The 22413-nt window shown below is 39.4% G+C and overlaps 1 protein-coding gene across 2 annotated transcripts in view; it reads left to right on the top strand.

Moving 5' to 3' along the window:
• The window catches only part of LOC149191950 (Tetratricopeptide repeat (TPR)-like superfamily protein), a 392644-nt gene that overhangs the window by 249285 nt on the left and 120946 nt on the right, over window positions 1-22413 (top strand). For both annotated transcript variants that reach the window (XM_089404439.1, XM_089404438.1), the window contains exons 22-26: window positions 15047-15238; window positions 15398-15508; window positions 15769-15951; window positions 16054-16212; window positions 17403-17702. In XM_089404439.1, coding sequence (XP_089260565.1) covers window positions 15047-15238; window positions 15398-15508; window positions 15769-15951; window positions 16054-16212; window positions 17403-17702 — 945 coding nt within the window. The remainder of the gene's footprint in view (window positions 1-15046; window positions 15239-15397; window positions 15509-15768; window positions 15952-16053; window positions 16213-17402; window positions 17703-22413) is intronic.

Raw genomic sequence — 22413 nt, 5'->3', positions numbered from 1 at the left:
TATCATCATCATCAATGCAGCGGAACATAAAGGAACAATAGAAGAAAAGCATGCACACATAGAGACACCAGGATTGGTCGGAGACTAGGGCAAAACCCACTATGGGGAAAACCCTTGCAAATTCTTCTTCTTATAGATTGTCATCAAATGATTTAGCAAAAGAGAGTACAATGATCCATATCTTCACAACAACTAGAACATCCATGAAATGAACCTAAACATGCTTGTATTCAAAACCCTGATTCTGAGGACTGTAATGTACTGTCACTGTCTGTAGCCTATTGCTGAACACTGTTGTCATTGAGCGGAATCTTCGAAGTACTGAAGTTTCATCTTTTAGTCCCGAACGCATGGAGGAGGAGCTGTGCGAGCGACTATGGCAGTCATAGACACTCCCTCCTGAACTATATGGTTGCGATTGGGGACAAATACACTCGGATCTGCCTCAAACCCCAGACGCAAACTTCAGGCCACTGTGCGAACGTATGAGGCTTCTTAGATGCACTCTTGACCACTCTGTGCGTGTGTCTGGGGACCAGACTCCCGATCTGCTTCAGAAACCCTAAACGTTTCCTTTAGGAACTGTGCGAGCGTCTGAGGCTTCCCAGACGCAACCTTGGCCACTATGAGCGTGTGTCCGGGGCCGAGAGTGCTTAGTTATGAGCCAACGACCGAGAAACAGAAACCCTAGATTTGTGCGAGCTTCAACCTTGTAGTTTGAGACCCTTGTGCCAACTTTCTTCGTTAGACCTATTCGAACCAAGAATGTAGAAGAGAAGAGAAGATGGCTTGATCAATGTGTCCAAATGAGCTTGATGTTTCTTCTATTTATAGGTTTCCATGAGGGTCCACTTGATGTTGAGGCCGACCTGTCCAATTGTACATATGCATAGGGCCGACCTGATCCAATATACATGAGTGGGAACATAAATTCAAAAACCAACTTCTGCTTGTCCAAATGAGGTGATCTTTAGGTCGATTTTGGTCCTCTTGAAAAGAGGAATCTATTGCAATTATTATCTTCATCATATGAGCTGTGGAAAGTGGAATTTGATTGTAGTTGCATAATTTTAACACTCCTCAACTAGGGAGAATTCCACCTGCCAATATCTGACCATCAATCAACATGACTTCATGTCATCATACATCCCATCCCAAGTATCTTATCATCTCGAATCATCAATTTACATCTCTTTCTTATTCCTGCTTATGTTTTGATTGTTCTTGCTCATATGATAAATATTCTCGAATCTAAAAGAAGAAGAATTTGTTACCGGAGGGGAGATTAAGCTACCACCCTCTATTCATCGGTCTACAACACGAAATTTCTATCAGCGGGATACTATCCAACATATCTGTCAGCGGGCTACTACTCGAAATATCTGTCAACGGGCTACTTCCCTGAATATCTGTGAACATGCTACTACTCGGAATATCGGTTAGCGGGCTACTACCCAGAATATCTGTCAGTAGGCTACTACCCGGAATATCATTGAAAAGCATATCATCAGGGAGCATATCTCAACCTGGAACCACATCAGGGAGCTACTACTCAACCTAGAATCTCATGGGGGAGCTACTACTACGACCCCATATCAAGCAATAGGTGATATAGGGGAGCTACTACTCAACCCATCCTATTGCCTACCAATCTTCCCAACAATGACCCTCAATATTCATGTGGTAGAACACCTGCATCATAATTTTAGCTTGGGTGAGATACCCGAATTACCAAAGGTAAGGATCTCACGCCCCCAAGCCTCCTCAATTGTTGGCCAGACGGGGAGGGATAATCCCAACAAGCCCAGCTTATGGGTATGATGCCAACTAGGGTATACTCTACAAAGACCAAGATAGGGTGAGCTACTACTCCAACCCTATGGGTAACAGATAGAAGCCCTCTATCTCAATTCCATACCCTGGGAGCTCAAACAGGGGAGGAAGAGCTTGGCTCAGTGTCCTTGATCAACACTGCTCTCATCATACTCATATCATTGTACTTGTATCAGGTAATCATCATGTATGAATAGCAACTGTCTCCTGTTCATACAAGACATCAAATCAAATATCATGTTAGAACATAAATATTCATATCAATCACAAAAGGATACCATAATTACCCCCCCCCCCTGTCAAGGAGCTGTCAAACACAAGCCATGGCTTGTCTTGTACAACTACACTGTCTCAATATATGAAAGTATCTCAGTCCCAACTATATATATGGGATTCTCTACCTCTCTATATCATCGCAATGTATCCATGTCATATTCAGAACTTTCTCAAACATCTCTTCAAACACTTCTTCATCCTACTTCATAGCTAGCCATGTTAGCAACATCGTACTCAACCTCGGTCGTGCTACGAATCTCTCATCATGGAAGATCTCATACTAAGCAACACTCATATGTGCTCATTTCATCAATAATGATCCCAATCAACATAAGCATATCCGTACAATCATATATCGTAGGAAGAATATCCCAGACTAAGAATAGATCATCTCATGCAAATATCTCAAAGTATGCTTGGCGAAAACTCAATGTGTACGAAGCGGTTCAATCATGAATCGACTCAGGTTCTATGCATATCATTTATATACACACAAATATTCAAAATGCTTCAATCAATTGTCGGTTGCCAATTTAATTGGAGTGTCCAGGGATTTGCATTTCCTCTTTTCAATACTTCTTCAATAGCTTCGCAATATAGAGTATCTTTTCCCATATTCCAAAAATCGATTCATCAGGCCATAATACATCATTTCGAGCTTTAGAAGCCATCTCCCTCTTACTTAGATCATCAAAGGCTCATCACTTGTCAAGAGTAGACTATCAGTATATAAAACGAAAACCATAATCAAAATCAAAGCCATACCTTGGAACTCATCGTCCTGACTTCATCATATAACTGTCAGATATGGACATATCTAGATGGGGGAGCTTGCTGCATGCAATTCACTTTGCAGACGTAAGGCCTTACTAAGTCAACATAATAAACCTTACATAAATCAATGTTGTACCATCACATCAACAAAGTAAGCTCATCAAAGTTTGGACAATCAATTTTACCATCACATCAAGACATGACCATAGTTAGTAAAAAGATCTAGAATATCAACCTCATAGCTATGCCTCTATCATCAAGGTTACCATGCTTATCATTATCAATATGATCAAGTAAGGTCATTCAATAGAACTTTATCAAAACAACAAGAGTTTCAACTCTTTTTCCCATACTTTCATCATGTTCATCACAAGAATTATAAAGAGTCAATGAGCTATCCTTCTATGTGAAATCCATCATGACTTATGCATGACAAGTATCAAGAGTATCATCTTCAGGGTGCTAGCCTTCTTTATGAGATCAAGATATCCAATAGATAGATGTTAGCCAAACATCAAGTATACCATAAAGATCAAAGATCAACATTTCAAGAAGATCAAAAGTTCAATACCAGGTGCACCATTTCATCATAGGAAACATAAATCCAAATCATTTTCATGAGTCATAGACATTCTCATCATACCTTAGGGCTTACCTAGCCATTCAATGTAACATGCCATGCATACCTTGTGGTATTCAAATACCTGTGCACCTTCTCATTAGACATAGGCAACTTGTAGCACTTTGTCACCTTTTCATAAATTGCGTCTTTACCTTTTCCAGCTCTAACCAACTTTCCTGCATGTGAAATGATCCTCAAGAAGTATACACTTATCACATCTCATCACGGAGGTTAGAAACATCTATATACTCAAATACACATGCAAGAATCATACAAGTCTAAACAAAATTAAGAAGCATCATAGGTCAAGAAATACTTATCTTCAATGAGAGGTGATCCTCTCCATCCTTCAAGAGCCATCAATGTCCATTGTCCACATACAAATGTTTCCTTCAATTAACCAACTAGGTCTCCTAGGGACTATCCCATCTAGGGCTTCATCAAATCTTTCACAAGTGCTTGAGCATCTTTACATTGACCATGCTAGGTTTCATATCTCATATTTATTCCATAAACCAAGGTTTATCTCAAAACTGTAACCTCATAAAACCCTAATAGCCAAGATGCCCAAGGTTTTCTTCAAACCCTCTTCTTTCTCTTCATCAATGGTGTCATCATCGAGGTGATCTCCATGGCTTTTCTTCAGTCCAACTCTGATACCAAGTCAAATTTTCTCAGGGCTATATTGTTCTTTGCTTTGATAATTGCGTTTCTTCATTAACACATTAAGTTCACCCCTTAACATCATGACATTATTCAGATTTACATCATTATTCATCAGCATATGCAACTATGTAGAAAGAACAATACAATTGTCATCAATGCAATGGAACATAAAGGAATAATAGAAGAAAAGCATGCACACATAGTGACAGCAGGATTGGTGGGTGAGTAGGGCAAAACCCACTCTGGGGAAAACCCTTGGAAATTCTTCTTCTTATAGATTGTCATCAAATGATTAAGCAAAAGAGAGTACAATGGTCCATATCTTGACAACAACTAGAACATCCATCAAATGAACCTAAGCATGCTTGTATTCAAAGCCTTGATTTTGAGGACTGTAATGTATTGTCACTGTCTGTAGCCTACTGCTGAACACTGCTGTCACTGAGTGGAATGTCAAGAGTACTGAAGTTTCATCTTTTAGTCCCTGATGCATGGAGGAGTTGTGTGAGCGCCTATGGCAGTTTTGGATGCTCCCTGGTGAATTGTATGTGTGCGACTGGGGACAAATACAATCAGATCTGCCTCAAACCCCCAGAAGCACCCTTTAGGCTACTATGTGAGCGTCGAGGCTTCTCAAACACACTCTTGACTACTTTGTGCATGTGTTTGGGGACCCGACTGCCCGATCTGCTTCAAAAACCCTAGACGCTCCCTTCAGGCTACTGTGTGAGTGTCTGAGTTTCCCAAATGCACCCTTCACCACTTTGAGTGTGCGTTCGAGGCCTAGAATGCTTAGTTATGAGCCAACGATTGAGAAACAGAAACCCTAGATTCATGCGAGCTTCAACCTTGTAGTTTCGGACCCTTGTGTGAACTTTCTCCGTCAGACCTGTGCGAACCAAGACAATAGAAGAGAAGAGAAGATGGCTTGATTAATGTGTCCAAATGAGCTTGAGGTCTCTTCTATTTATAGGCTTCCGTGAAGGTCTACTTGATGTTGAGGCCAACTTGTCCAATTGTACATATGCATAGGGCCGACCTGATCCAATATACATGAGTGGGAACATAAATTCAAAAGCCAACTTCTGTTTGTCCAAATGAGGTGATCTGTAGGTTGATTTTTGGTCCTCCCCAAAAGAGGAATCTATTGCAATTATTATCTTCATCATATGAGTTGTCCAAAGTGGAATTTGACTAGAGTTACATAATTTTAACAACACCTCGATCCAAATGCCAGTTTGGGCTTCCAGTATCCCCAATGTTTGGAAGCTCCTGCTGAGCTTCACCCTGGTCTACAACCACCTCAATAATCCTAGCCCACTCCACAAGGTACCAACTCAGAATCTCTCGCCATCCAACCCTCAGGGAAGGGTTGAATGCACGTGTACCTGTACATGCAAGAACCCCAACATGCAAATGCTATGCCTTGCACAACTCATTTCACCTCAACTCACTGGCCTGGTCAACACATAAGGTCTGTCTAGGTAACTCTGCCTCTCTCTCTCTCCAATACGTAGAAGTAACCCAACAATGCTGCAAGCCCCATCTATGTATCCCTGAAGAGAGCTACTTCGATGCTCCAATGTGTACTCCTCTAGCTGTACCATTAGGGAATCCAACAGTTCCCTAATGCGAGTCAATTGGGTCATTGACTCTGCACAAACAACTCTCATGTCATCCAACTCCTCGTTCTATTGCAAAATGGTCTCTCGGACCGTCGTGTCCTTCTTTTTCAATGCTAGAATGCTAGCTTGGAGTTGATGAAATTGCTGTTGGTGATTAACGTTTGTAAACTCAGGCAAAACTCTGGGTACCTCTGTGTCTCTTGGCACCTCATCAATAGTGGGTACCTCTGTGTCCCCTGGCACCTCATCAACAGATTTCTCTATGGGTATATGCTCAATTGTTTCCACCAATGTGTCAACCAAGGCTATCAAAGGAATCTCCAAGAAAGGTGACTCCTGCATGACACTGGGTGTATCTATGTCCTCTTCACAATCCTGCATGCCCTTAGCCTCCTTCTCAACCTCCTCCTCAGGCTAGGGATATCTAAAGCCAGGTCTCCACCAGTAGAAGCACCTTCTGGTCTCACCCTTTAATTGTACCTGTCCTATCCACTCCTTTTGAGGAGGTTTGGTGCCTTGCATGTTTTGTATTCGTATGCTTGCCAGTTGCTGCATCATCTCTAGAATCGCTTGGTTCTGCCTCAACCTTCATTGGTTCTACTTCACCGACTCGTCCATTATCCTTTTTTGCATCATTGACATTTCCATAAATTCATGAATCACTGAGCATCCATGTCTAACACCTCCATGACCTTGCTAGCTTCCCCACAACTAGCCAAAATCATGCTTTGATACCAATTTAATGTTCCTAATTGGAAATAATCAACAAATACCAAAGAAATTTACAAGGAACAACAAAATAAGCGAAAGACACAACCACAAATTAAAACACGAGATAATAGCCAAATATTCTTAGCCATTTTATTAATAAATTGAGAACATGTACATAAAATGAGATGAAATAATAGAATCGGAGCTTGTTATGCAATCTCTGCAAAGCCCATGTGAAAATTTGATGACCTAGATGTTGGAAATGGCTCCCCACAAAATATGCGCACTACCCAGAATTTCTACTAATTGTTGTTGGAAGGAAAGTAACGTTTTGCCTTCAATAATTCCCTGATTGATATGAAATTGCAGCCATGGTCTCCTCTCCTAAAACTAAGCAATACCCGGAAATGGTTTGGCTCAACTGCAATCCAAAATTGAACGCACAATGTGATGCGAATTGCCCATCTAAACAATAATACGCTCTACCATAAAAAAAATTATATGAATTTGGCTCAAATATTGCCTGAAAAATTCTATAAATTTAGCTGGAGCCTCCTCTCAATAAACCCACAAAAACCCATAAATCTTTTGGGCTGATTCGAACTTCACTCAGTGACCGCAAGAAATGTGAATTTCCCTCTCTATCAAGCCAAACACATTGCTGGAAAATATATTGCTGAATGTGAGCCAAGTCCTTCTGAAAACCTCCAAAACTCCTGTAAATATCCTATGAGAAATATTCCCTAACTTGAACCCTTATCTCTCCACAACTCTAATCCTCCAAGCCTGCGAAATCTCTGACTGGTAGTTCCTGCGCACTGCTAGAAATGTATAAATTTGGCGCCAAGAATTCCCTCAAATTCAACCCTGCAAATCACCAAGGAGAAGCTCGTCCTCTTGATGGATAAATCCCTCGTCCTCCTGCGAGTTTACTTCTATGCCCTTGGAGAAACACGCACCAGCTGAAGGAAATCCTATGAAATGGCTCCTCAAATGCCAGAGATAACTCCCAAATTTTCTCCTAGGGTGACACTCTAAGTTAACCAAAGGTAGAGCTAGAATTTATGCTCGGAAATCCCTCATGCTAAGCAGCGATAGTTACCTTGGATGAACAACGCAATATAACTCAACTTCAAATGTCAAATTATCAAAAGATGCGAAAATGAAGCCCTTCCCTTCCCTTTATAGTTGCTGCTCCCTTTTCTCCTTGCAGGTTCTACCAATTCGAACTACCTTCTCATGTTCTTTCTCCCTAACTCGACTTTTTCCTAAGGGGTTCGATTCCCCCATTTTGGTGGCCCCCACTTTCCACGACCAAATTAATATATCTTTTCTGCTATGTTTGCATCCTCCTTTTTCTCCAAAAATTAAGTGGGTCTTCCATAACCTGCTTTTCCTTAGTTTTATATGGCAAAAATATTTCTCAATGCCAAAGTTGCAATAATGATGATTTTACTGAGAAAATTATTTACTGGGGACACGACAGACAAGAACTCTTTCTTATGGTTACTTGATACTTAGAAACATAACGGATAAGTGGGGTATTGAATCTTGATCAACATCAGATATAGTTTCTTAAAGGACATAATAAAGAAATCACAATTTCAGAGGGAGCTGTGAAGTCTCTATTAGATACAATATTGAAGCATTCAAGTAGCATAAAGAACTCTGGAGAGATGTTGACAACAAAAGGAGCGAGCAGTAGAATTTGACATCTCGATGAGAAAGGCCATCATGATTTGGTAACTCTAATATTGATGATATGACTTGACTACCAAGAAGAACATTTTGTAGAAGCATGGATTAGAGAGATAACATTTGAATATACAACTTTTTTAAATCAATTTGAAGAACACATGAAAGAAAAACATTGGTAATGGAAGAATACATGGAAAAGTTGTATACACTAGAAACACAGAAAAGGAAGCAAATACAAGATAGCTAGTTGGCTTAAATGTTGATCTAGAAGAAGTTCACTTTCCTAAGTTGTAGAAAAGAAGCTACAACTAAACTGTACATTGATTGGTTTGACAAGATACTTTTGATGACAAAGATACTACAAATAATCGTCGATGGAAAGTGATAAGTAAGGTTGATGATGAGAACGCTGTCCCAAAGATAGATTATGAAGAAGTTTGGCTCCACAACATCCTGGAAGATTGAAGCTCAGAAACGATATGATGATGCAAGAAGAAGGAGCCTTGTAACTACTACTTAAAGATCTCCATGAGAGAACATACAACTAATGAACAAGACATAATGAAGCACATGGTAAGTCTCATTGGTTAAGAGGGAGCAAGGATTATCTCCCTGATTGAGAGGGAGTGACGAGGGACATTGTATTCTCCATGTGTCATGCACTAGACTAGGACTAACAACCGCAAGTCTTAGTGAAGGAACTAGTAGGGAGAATGTAGGATTGGATAAGCATTTGGGACCAATACTCGTTGGGGATTGGGAATCCAAGAAAGGAAGTTTCGTAGACTGACACTCTTTGAGGATTAGACAGGGTATCCAGGACAAGGGCGGTCAAAGAGGACCAATATTCTTTGAGGATTAAAAATCCAAGATAGGAATATTCCTAAAAGGACATACCCGATGAACATCCAAATGCGGTATGTGCCTTGAGAGGCTATGATGTTGTCCATTTGTATGCCTCCTCGCATTGTGCTCTAATATAGTAGAGAGATAAAGCTTGTTAGTCAAGGCCTTGCTATATTGCTATTTTGAAAATTCTGGTTATGATGTTGATGCTTAAGATGGCTTATCAATCCGATTCTTCTTATGATAAGATAATTTGAGAGTTTCCTTGTCCTTTATTGTGTAATTATGAATACCTCCCTAGTTAAGAGGGAGTGTTGAAATATGTAGCTAGGTTCGGTCTTCATAATTGTCATTGTACTTATGTAACTATATATTTTATGTAAAAGCCAAAAAGAAAGGAAAATAAATTTCTTTTTTTCAAGCATGGGTTTCATGCGCAAGTCAATTTGTTAATTAGGTCAAATGTGTTTTTCATGCTTCTAGGGTTTTCTGAGTCAAAATAATATTTATCACAAGTCAAATTATTGTACTAGAGTCAAGTCTCATTTGGAGTTTGAAAAGAAAGTGGAAAAATAATTTTATTTGAGTCAAAAGTGTCAAGTTTTCCCCCATAAGACCAAGTCAACCCTGCCTAGACAAGTCGTCCTTGGAAGTGACCCATTCGACCTTCTGGATGTGTATAGAATCTAGATAGAAGCTAGTTCAACCTCATTTGGAGCATCTCAAGCAAGTTCGATTTCTGTGCAAAAAAGAGAGAAAACCAATGAAAAAGTCAAGGAAAAAGAGAAAAAGTCAAAGGAGAGAGAGCAAAGGTCAAAGGAGGAAGAAATCTGCCCTAATTCTCTCACACATGCTAAATTTTGAAGCTGTTGCAAAGGTTGAAAATCTATAGTTTGATTGAGTTTCGAATGCATTTACTACTGTTGATTAGAGTTCACTTTGACTTGCTGGAGGAGCTCAAAAGTAGGGCTGACTTGGGTCTTGGTCTTGCTGTTTGGGTCTTGGAATTCTCACTTTGATCTGAGTCTGTAAGAAGAGAAGAATTTATTGGGTTTTCTCCTTAGAAGTGTTTTGCCTTGGCTTGGAGCCTATAGCTTTTGTTCATGGTCATTTTGTGATCTTAATGGTTTTGTGTCCCCGACAACAACGCCAAAATGTTACTGCTCAAACTAGCAGGGTTACCAAAAGGGGATCCTTGAAGGGCTACTACTAGGTCAAGGGAAACAATGGAACAATAGCCTCCTGGCACCTCGGCTAAAGCTCCCTACTCTTTACGGTCTTTCACCGATGGGAGGAGACTCGTTATAATAAGGATCACGAAAATGAATGGATCAATGATAGGATGAGGGGTGATCCTAGAAGCCTATTCACAAGAGAGGCTTAGATATATGGCTTACTTGCTTTGAAAGCAAGATGAAAGGTTCTCTAGGAAGGGCTTAGGGGAATTCTAAGAGCTAGGGTTTGAGTATATGACTTGTCAAGAAGACTCTTAGCTCCTAAAATCCTTGTGGAAACTTGGATTCCAAGTGGTCTTTGCGAAATAGGCTTCAATAAGTTGTGGGACCACATGGGACCAAGTGGACCCAGAATTAGGTCAAGGGGATGGAATTTATCAACAAAAGGTGTGCTTAACCTAATTGAGGGGGAGAAAGGGATTAAAGGAGAAATTTTCTTTGAATTTGATGCAATAATCCCAATGAGGTCACTTGCCAAGGAAACCTAGGGCAAGAAGCGGTCCTCTAGCTAAGGCTTGCAATATCTCAAGATCCCACTGTCAGATTTGCCTCAAATTTGGAGGGCCTCTAGAGCAAACTCGAATGCAATTGTGGACCAAAAATTGAAGCATTTAGATTGCTGGATTGTGAGATAAGTGATGCCCTAGGTGGCCTATGTAGGCTAGGCCTAGAAAGAAAGAGAAGGTGAAAAAATATTTTTTAAAGTGATCACCAGTGGAAGACCAGTGCTTTGCTCTTTGGGAGAGATGGAGTCATAGATAAATTAAGGTTTGGCTCGATTTCAACTTATCAAGGAGGCCTAGAAGACACTTCGTTAGGCTTAGGGCTAGTTCAAAGCAGCTTCAAGGTCTTTATACTTCGTTTAACAGAATTTGATGACTTATCAAGAGAAATATTTATCCCTAGGAACAATCATTCATTCATTGCATGGCCCAATCATGATACAACACTATTTAGAAACTTAATTTCCACAACTTCGCATAAATTGTTGCAGTAAATAAGCTGTAGAAGAACGAAATTCCCAACGTCATGATACAACAAAATTACATAACAAAATTAACATTTAAAAGGTACTTACATGCAAGAAGAATATATCCAATCATCAAATTTGCCAACAAGAGAAGCTCCAAGACAAAAGATTTAACCAAACATCAAAATTCATCCATTCATCCAAAAAAATCTCCTCCAAAGAATGTGAAATTCTCACAAGAGCTAAAGATCAATCCAAGTGATGATGAGAAAATGAACTCATCTCACTTGTATTTATACACAAATTAGGAGTTTGAATTAGCCTCCTTGGTCTACATAAGCCCCAAAAATAAAATAATGTTCTAATAATCCAACTTTTGGTGACAAGCCCACCATACTAGCTCACAAATGAAAGAATAAGCCTCTCAAGATGTCAAATAATAATCAATTCATGTCGTAGGGCCCTTTAAGAGGCCTAATGAGGTCCATGGGTGCCATAGTGAAGTGTAGGACCCTCAAAAGCAGTGGACAAGGAGTTGGCCCCTTGTAATAACCTGTGGTGCTCCAAATGACATGTGGGGACACACAAGTGTCCTCATGGGTCTCCAAAGAAATCGAAGATGCTTGTAGATCGCCTGCAAGGGCTAGGATGATGGTGTAGGTGATGCCACATTACTGTGCAAGTCCTGGATCATCTGCCAAGTGTATTGTGCAAATCTGGGGTTAGCTAGGCATGATGGTTCAGGTGCATCTTCCTCGTCCAATAAGTGAACCACGAGCAATCTCTGAATGGCTGTGGGATCCATGAAGTGCTGTCTATTGCTATGGAGGTCCATGGCTCTCAACGCACACCCTACATGTGCCAATGTAGCTCTTTGGAGGATTAGGACTCCGTATAGGGAGACCAAACCCAAAATGGAGACCATCTGCAGTCCTGCTTAAGATCCAATGCATCCCCTAGCCTTCCAGTACAAAACGTCATTAGAGAAATCGAGTAAATGGGCTTACCAATCATGGACCACAAGTGGGGACTTCATAATGACCTGCCCTTCCATAATGGGCTTCAGGATTTGCCAATGCCTTCTAAACTCCTAATGGGGTTAACCAATGATCCTATTAGGTGGTTTCTACTTCTAAAGGGGATAATATAGTCAAGGTACATCCTTCAAAAGGTGATGGCATGTGACATATAGGTGAATGAAGTGGGGAATGAGAAGGGGCAGCGCTGGGTCACATGCTGGGGTACAGGGGTAGCTAATTAGAGGGAAGCCCACAGTTGGGTTTATAATGTGTAGGAGGGAGTAGTCATGTTACATGAGGTGCACCGACCTTGATTTTTCCACCCTTTGTTATATGCCTTTTTCCTTTTTATGTTTTTCTTTGATTAACTGCTCGAGGCTCAAGGGGTAAGAGCATGATATATAAGATATAGCAGTGAATACCCCCTTTTAAGCTGGGGCACTTCATTGCCCAATAGGGGTTGGGACAATCATGGGTTCCTATATGATGAAGGAGGCTTATAGAACCTGTAGGAACCAGGGTGATGGCCATGATGATGGGGTAGAGCTCATGTATTGGTTTTTGCTCATGTGCCAAATGTGTTTGCCCTGGCCATCTTTTGCATTTTGTGGTACATTTTCCTGTTGAATGTGGTCATATATGCTTTTATCTTTCTTTTCAGCTGCATCAACCTCCAGGCTTCATTCCAAGCCTTGACCCAAGTTGTGGGCAAGGGAAAGGGCATGCTAACTCTATGTGGACATAGTGGAGGAATATGGACCCAGGTGGGAGAAATGATGAATGGGGTAATAATGAATGGAAAGAGGGTATTATAAGCGGATAAGGGAGTGGGACCATGCAACCAAAATCAGGGTTTCCCATGAAATACCATCCCTAGAGCCAAATGGTCAGTAAAAGAGATCACACGGGACTAGAATCCAAGGTTAATAACTAAAAGGGCTCTAGGGGACAGGAGCATAGACCTAGCCCATTCTTCCCCATTAATCCATGCCTAAAAGTGTCCATGATAAGCAAACTACAATACTCCATTTCCAAATGACAAGGCATACCTTTAGGTTTGGGAGGCCCACCTTCAAACATATGATCATGGCAAATGGGCGAGGGACCACATGGTTGGCTCAAGTGGCGAAGAAATGGCACAATGAGCTAGTTGGTGGCTGCTGGCCGAGGACCATCTTGGAGAAAAAAATTTCTCCTATGGATATTACCCACAAAATGGTGGGTAACAGTGCCAATTTGGCTTTAGGAGTCAACATTCCAATTGAAATCTGTTAATGAGGTTTCATTTAGGTGAAATCAATGTTCCTTGCTCACTTTCCATTCAAAGTTTAGACATAAAAGGAGGAACATCCTCTCTACAAAGTCAAATAAGCCTTTTAACAATGAACAAATTCTCTTCTTGGGCTAATTAGTCTTCAAAATATGTTTTTAAGTCATTTTGCATCATAATTTCACATTAAGTGAGTACCGTGTCATCTTATTTAGCTAAGACCTCACTTAAACGACCTCCACATCATCAGACAATCATAAAATTACCCACACTTGTGGGTTGGCCCTCCGTAATGATGGAAAACAACTTTAAATTGCCAAAAGAGGAGAGTGGCTTAGCATGTGACATGTCACTTGTGGCATTGGTAAAGGGGGCCCATATGGATGCAAAAATCCCGTTTGTGCTTGAGAGAGCATGATGAATGCCTTGCAAAATGTGATATGCTCGAGAATTGTGAGATTGCCTTGGGAAGTGTGACATTGAATAAGCACAAGTAGAATCACCTCCAAGGACTCACAGCCAATGTGTGGTACATACATAAGAAAATAGATAGTCCGTATGGGTAAAATGGGTGTGCTAAACCATGGATGTGACAACTCTTACAAGGTGGAATTACCTTTACATAGCAATGAAATAAGTCAGTAGCTAAAGCTTCTGTAAATCATGTGTCCTCGTATATCCATCCCAAGATATTTGCATACCTACCTAGGACATAAATGCTCGACATGATGGGGTTCACCACCGCCAAGGGATAGCCAACTGGAGCAATAAACCAAGCACATTGAGAATGAGCGCTAAATGAACCTAACATGACCTTCCACACTAGGGGATGTTGGCCACCAACTAGCCAATACTTGTACATCGTCATCCGACAAGGCCACATACATAGAAATCATCACAATTTGGGCTCGTGAGCATGGTCACTTCTCCTGAAAAAATGTAGGGTACACTGTAGAGGATCTGAGGTGTAACAGGCCCCATCTTGATGGTAGCATGGAGTCGGAGTTCCCTTCTGTGATGAGTGTATCTTTATCCTTGTTGATTGGGAGGGTGCTTTTTTTCTTCTTATTCCTCTTTTACCTTCAATTCTACTTCTACTGACTGTGGAGTGGGTTAGTGTTACATTTTATTGATGGATATAATCATTTATATTTATATTTAATTTTGTTTTTATTGTTGCTATTAAGTATCTTCTTTACTTACTGTGTTAGCATTTTAGCATTTTTTAGGTTCTAGATTTAAGGAGTCACTTTTGCAGTCCCACTGTTTATCATCACTGATGTATTCTTGAGCCCCATTGACGTACCCTTTTGGTCATTTGAGGATATCAATGAAATTATACTGTCTTATCTTATCTTATGAAGAGAGTATCATTTTGATACGGTTTTGTGTGGATCATGAAGAGTGGACTTCCATTTAAGATGCAATAAGGAATTTCCTTGGATTCTTGCTTTTGATCTTGCCAAATAACTTCTGGATATGTTTTGTTTATGCTATGCAGGTACATTTGAAAGTGACTCCTAAAATGGAAGGTTTCCTCCAGATAGTTGGTGTGAAATGGGTTTTGTCACGCACTGTTACTGGACGATATGACTTTACTTCTCAATTACCAAAGAAAAAAAGGGTCAAGAGGAAGAGTAAAGATTCCACAGAATATCCTTCACATCAACGTTTGAAGTTTTTTGTCCTAAAGGTACAGGTTTATCTATTTTATGCAAAATTGTGTTTGTAGTGAATATCTTTGTCTACTGTTATGATTTAATGTTTATATTTTTTTAGCACCTCATATTCACCTAATTTTCTTATTTGATGTCAAATGATGTTTTTGTATTTCATCGTTGTCTATCTGCAGCATTTGTCAAGGCTTGAGGGAACTATCCATAGAATGCCAGTCAAAACTAATGTTGGAGAACTTCACCGCTTAGTACTGGAGCTTTCGAATCGATCTTGTGAAACAATAAAGGTATCATTCCTTTTGGATGTTAGCGAGGCATATGGGAAATTATTAGCCAAAGAATTATCAGTCACAAACTGCCTTATGTGTTATTAACAAGATCCTCAAGTTACCTGCATGGCATGCATAAAGGACACTTTTTTGAATTGGATTTATGGACAAGATTGTTTGAATTTATAGATTTATTTATCTAAGGCATAGTTTCATGCAAACTGTATAAGTATGCAATTTTAAAACATCTTATTTCTAAATCACACTGTTCATGTCAGAACATGAAACTGAAGATCAGTCATCCAAGATTTCTAATGGTTGGGGAGCTAGAAGATCTTGATGCAGAATTTCCTGCATGCCTCGAAACCAAGAAAAACAAAAGGGATCACGTTGGATGTGTCATTGAGGATGATTCAGATGTTAAGACCAAATCTAGCAACACTATATTCACATTTCCCAAGGTTTGCATTCTGCAACTAAGCATAGATTTTGTTGTCTTATATAACATCTGCAAGTACGCATTGACAAGTTATGATAATTGGCAATATTTAACGTATCTGCAGGATATTTCAATTGAAGGGGAATCAACACTCTTGTGGCCACTTTGGCTACATACTGGTGAGGCAGGCATGATATCTTTGAGCATGTCAATCTACTATGAAATGCAAACACCGTCAGAATACATGAATTATCGCATAATGCGAATGCATTATAATGTACAGGTAAAAGGATTCTCAAATATCTTGTAAATAAAGTCATTTGATAATTTGTTAGTAATCAGCACATTGACTATAACTTTTGTAGATTTGCACCTTTAAGCAGTCTTCTGCATGAGAATGAAGTTTCTTAAGTCAATACAGCAATGATCCTTCAACACTGGTGTTTTACTTTAATCTGCATTCTTTTGATCTGTGGTGTCTGGAAAGATAGATTGGAAACTTAATGATATCTTGTCTTAGAGTGTACGAATTCCTTGATTACAATAACCCATGTTTAAACTGTAGCATTTTCTAGAGTTGAAGCAGAACACCATACTACTAGGGATTTTACAAATATGCAGGCTGTTCTCATAGAGATTTAAGACATAATAGTATTCTGTCATTAGATGCTTTGTAATTATAAGATTGGAGGATTTCTCCATATCATGTTATATTAACAGACACTTGTGTCTTTGGTGTGAGGGTCAACTTCAGCAGTTGGTCTGATTGGCAGTTGTGATGAAACTGTAGCCATGTCTTAACAGGACAGTGTTATTCAGTGATGTTCCTAAAATAAGTAGACGATTTCAAGGTGTCATATGGTTTTACTTCTTTTAATGTACCTGCTGTTATCTGTTACTGAGGGATTATGGTAATCACAACGAGAATTTCAGATGGGCAACTTTTAATATACTAGCTAAGCTTATACATACAACAAAGTTTCCATCTATATGTAACTAATCAAAATATTTGTGCTTGCATTTTAAAGATACTTGAATTTATAATGACATTGCATGGAATTTCAGTGTCGCGAACATCTCAATAACATCCCGATTTTATCTCAAAATCACGATTTTTTGGCCTAGCCGATGTTCGCCGATTTTTACTGATATTTTGATGGTATCTTGATTTTGCTGATGTTTGCTGATTTTTACCTATATTTTCTCGATTTTTACGATTTTTTGGTTTTCTGGACCCTTGCCAATTTTATCTCAATGCTGATGTTCACAACGTTGCATGGAAATCAAGGCCCTATTTTTTTACTGTAGAATCTCATTGTTGTCTGTTCTCTATCAATATGCATTTATAAGTTATCCTAGCATTTTGTGTGAAAATGGTCAATGGTTTCTATGGAGTCCATTTGTTAGCTATATTTTCTAACAGCTATTTTATAATTTTAGGACCAAATTCTAATTAATGCTACTCTATGACAGGTTGTTCCGTCACTAGATATAGCTGTGCATATTACTCCCTGCCCATCAAGGCTACAAGAGTTTCTTTTACACCTAGACATTCGCAATTATAATAGTTCTGAAAGCTTTTGGCTTCGTCAAATATCATCTGTGGGAAAGCAGTGGAAGCTTGCATCCTTAAAACCATCTTTGTTGGACATCAAGGAAACTGAAGACGACTCTGATTCGAATGCAGTAAATTCTGCTTATCTGTCAGCATCTGTGTGCCCCTCACAACTTTTACCAGCAGGGCAGGCTTTGTCTCTTTTCTTCAGACTCATGGTTGGTTTTTTGATCCTTATGTCTAAAACTTTACAGAGTTCACTAGAAGTTATGAGATTACACCCAAGGGACATAAATTTCAAAGAAGCATAGGCTTTGATTGGAGATAAAGCTATAACATCAGAGCACCATCTGATATTTTGCTTGAGATTTTCTTGGTTGTACGTTGATATGTAATTTCTCTCTGTATTTGTTTTACACCACCATTTTCTGGAATATACCATGGGTTTACTAGATAAACTATCACATATGTATATAGTACATAGCATTCAAATTCAAACCATGGGCCAGAAATTGGAAGAAACACACGAAGCATGATTTCCTGTCTTTTTCCAAACAAATAGATATAAATAGAGCAAATACCTGTAGTTTTATTATTATTATTATTAATTGTGAAGAAAATTGAACTTTTTATTAAGAAAAAAAAGTTACATATGCACATGCTGAAGCATTTCTGATACTGATGATCTATATAGTTCTGTCCACGATAAAAAAATTCAAAACTGGGCCTCTCAATAGTAAGAAACAGCCTTCAGTTCTGTAAAACAAAACAGTTCTAGACATCTGCCTGATATGTAGAAAATCAAAACCGATCTGGTACCATAAGAAGATAAACAGTCTGATAGTCTGTAAGCAAATAGTTATGGAGAAAACAAAAAGTATACATAGGCATTCTGACTGAAACACTGTAATAATATCAAGAAGTCATGGCAAAACATCTGAAACTTGTGGAAAGGTTTCAGAAGGAAATAAAAGGCTGATGTAGATATTCTTGAACCGTACCCTCTAGTTGATCTCTGACCTGCCAGATGCCCAAATCCTGTCAAGTACCTTTCTTAGATAGGATGTCCGCCTCGGTGTTGTGTTCCCTGTAAATATGACAGCATGAAATATAATCAAAAAACTGTTTTATGAACTGAATCTCCTTTAAAATAGGCAATAAAACATGGTTTTGACATCTCTTAACAGCATTGAACCAGTTGACGACGTTTAGGCAGTCCACAAAAATTTGTAGTGATCTGATTCCCAGTTCCCTAGTCCAGCATAACAAAAGTTTTAAGGACAAGAGTTCTGCAAAATTGTTGGTACCGCTACCCAAGCCTATTTTGGATTTTAAACTGTGCTGATGTGTGAGGTAGATTACCAGACCTCCTCTGCACCTGTTATTTGTATTTAACGCCCCATCCAAATATGACCAGGGAATATGAGTGTTTATCTCCTCCTCCCTTATGACACGTGGTATTTGGTTTGATTGATTAGTGGGGAGAAGGGAGAAGATTGCAGCAATTTCAGAAGCCATGAGAGCTGGGGTCGAGGCTTGGTCTCTTAAAATGCCTTTATTCCTCACGAACTGGATTCCCCAGCAGAGTAAGGGGGGAATATTCTTGAGTTTTTCATCTCTTGACCCATCCCACCAAAGTTTCCATGCTTCCCCAAAACTTTTGACCTCTCGATTCTAGATTGCATCCCAGAGGTCTCTTAGCAGTCTCTAAAAGACTGAATGAGAAAGGACACCATTGAAACAGATGTTTGACAGATTCTTCTGCATTTTTGCATAAAATACACCATCCAGTACCGTTCTTTTGTCTTTTTTGAATATTGTCCCAGGTCAGAATTTTATTCCTGAGTAAACACCAGAGAAAGAGCCTGGCCGTTGCTAGGTGCTCCAACTTCCAAATAGGTTTCCACCACCAGATTTGTTGATTTTGCATCCTGGACTCGATTTGAAAACTCTATCCAAATTTTGGAGAGTTATTACCTGAAGGAGCATAAACCCATCTAAGGGAATCTTCCTGCTCCCTAATTCGGATTTGTGACCTTTGGAGTCCTGAGATGTATCCCTCCTTGTGCACTCCAAAATCATCATTTAAGTGAAGTTGTTCAACAGACTTCCAACCCTGATTCAAAAAAGCAGTTTGTTCTTCGTCCACCACCTGCTTAAGAAAGGTTATTCCTTGTTCATTCAGGGACAATACCAACTCCTGATGAAGAGTGTGATTTGCATTGCAACCAACCCAGGGATCTATTCCAATTCTGACTTTTTCTCTGTTACCCACATGCCACGCCAGGCTTGCTCCAACAACTCTGAAAGATTCCACCATAGCTTTCCAAATTGATGAAGAGTTTGGGACTCTTTTGTTTGCCTTCCGCATCCAATCATCCAAAGAAAGTGGGAAGATGTACTTCCGAGTTACCACAGTCGTCTAAAAATTTTCTACAGACAGTAGTCGCCATCCTAATTTGGCTGACAACGAACTTGCAAAGGTTGGAAAATCTTTTATTCCCCACCTTCCCCACGATTTGGGCATAGCGATCTTCTCCCTAGCAACCCATGGCAAGAAATCCTCCTTCTTAGCTTCTGTCCATAAAAATCTTCCACATAGTTTCCTAATAGCATGTAGAGAGTCTAGAGTGCAAAAATAAGCACAATACTACTAATTCCTTTCATCAAAATCCTCATCCTCCTCATCCTTAAGCATAAAATGAGTATACTTGACAGTGGGATGCAACTTGATTCCTCCAGCCTTGAATGTAGTGATACCTCTCCCTGTGGAGGTTGATCCAAGTCCATCCAAGAAAGGCTTTCATTGTCAAATGCTAGTGATTGATTCTCCAAAACCCACTGTGATGATGGATGAAAGTCACCCAAGGCTATATTGCTTGATTCAGGGGTTTGTTCAACAATTGGTTGTGCCTCACCCTAATGTTGTACTGAACATAAACCATGCCACTCAACTACTTTCCAAATTGTTACACTTATTAGTGTATATATGCTAAAAAATGCTCCAATTCTGTTGATGTTGAGAAAAATAGGGTAGAGAGATGAAATGATTTCTCTAGCAATGATAGCTGCTTGTGAAGACTTTTTACTTTTCTTAATTAGGTTCTTTAGTTGATTATTATTATGTGTTCTTCTTCATTAAACAACTACCAAATCATAAAGAACATTGAGACAAAGGACACAAGATATAGGCTATCAGCCAGGGCCAAAACCTCTCCAAGCTTGAGAGGAAAACCCACCGAATTCTTCTCCTTATAGAATCTTTGAATGATGAATTCCAAGACAAATACCCTTGATCTAAGAACCTCTCCAAGATCAAGATACAAGGCTTGCTTAAAACAATTCTTCTTCCTCAAGTCAATTCTAGTCAAACCGATTGTTTAACCATAGATTTTGGCTTCTCTTCAGATTTCGGCCTATTGTCACAAGCCTGCAATTTTTGGCCTACTTGTAATCACTAAGTATTCACATGTGTGGACTGAATGGGGCTGATTTGTTAGGCTCCTTTTCTTCGCTTGGCTTGGACACTTCCTTTTGAGAACTCGGCTTGCTAGAATGCTTGTCTTGTGACCTTTGTATAGGCTTCTTTAGGGACTGATGTGACCTCACTGCAAAAACCCTAACTAAAGTCACACGTGTGGGAGGAGAGACCCAAAACAACACAAAAATCCTTAGATCTTCTTCTCCTTGTCTTCATTGCTGAAGAGGGTATCTTCCTTCCTTCTTTGCACTTCTTTCTTCTTCGATGATGATGCTTTATTGACGATCTTCAAGTGAGGCCGAGTACTCCTTTATATAATTATCCTCTCCATGCTAATAAGCTGACTTGTCCTTATGTCGAGGCCAACATCTCCTTCTAGAATGATCTATAGGTTTTTTGGAAGGCTGATTTGATTGAGTGCTTGTGACAAGGTCTTGGAGGGTCTTTGACTCTTACAATGCCCAATGTTTTTTTTTCTTTTACAATATGTAACATGCCCAAATGGGTCTTCAATACATGACAATGACTCAATTGACTTTATGACTCAATGACCAATCCTGAGAGCTCACAATGGGAAGCTTGACTTAAAAATAATTTTTCCTTGAGCATGAAACCCATGTCTCAAGAGCAATAATAATAAATTTATTTTTCTCATTTCATTAAATACATAAAATCATGATTACACGTGTCATTATGAAGACCGAACCTAGTTACATATTTCAACACTCCTTAACTAGGGAGGTATTCATAATCCATACAAGGTACTTGGACATTCTCAATTGGATCTTGATAGTGTATATCTTTTTGCAGATGTGCCAATATGAAGATCTCAATTGGACATTGGACATTGGGCTTGGACATTGGACATTCTCTTTCTTTTTCTATTGGATCTTCATATATTTCCCATGGAGATATCATAGTCAAATCTTGTGGTCCTTTGTTAAAATTGGCATCTAGGGCCAAACTCGACATGGGTCATCTTATTTATGACGACTCATATTTTTCTTGGATTCCTCTCTCTGAGAGGTGTAGGATTGATCTAAAGATCATCTCATCCTGACATGTACAAATGAAGTCATGAATTTATTTTGATTATGGTCAAATAGTCAAGGTCGGCCAACAAGCTCATGTAGGCTGAGAAGCCCAACTGTCATGTCTATTCATCCTCAACGTTAGCCTATAAATACATGATGCCTCATCCTCATTTGGAGAGACCCAACGCAACACAAAAATCCTTTGATCTTCTTCTCCTTATATTCGCTATTAAAGAGGGTATATTCCTTCCTTCTTCGCATTTCTTTCTTCTTCTTCGATGATGCTTTATTGATGATCTTCAAGTGAGGCCGAGTCCTCCTTTTTATAGTGATCTTCTCCATGCTAATAAGCCGACTTGTTTTTATGTCTAGGTCGACATCTCCTTCTAGAATGATCTATAGCTTCTTTGGAAG

This window comes from Pinus tabuliformis, chromosome 2_2 (assembly GCF_031772625.1).
Source record: "Pinus tabuliformis cultivar Carrire ecotype Pingquan chromosome 2_2, CPIR1, whole genome shotgun sequence".
In the NCBI taxonomy this organism is placed as follows: domain Eukaryota; kingdom Viridiplantae; phylum Streptophyta; class Pinopsida; order Pinales; family Pinaceae; genus Pinus; species Pinus tabuliformis.
Note: the sequence above shows the minus strand (reverse complement) of the source record. Positions and strands in the feature narration are given on the sequence as shown.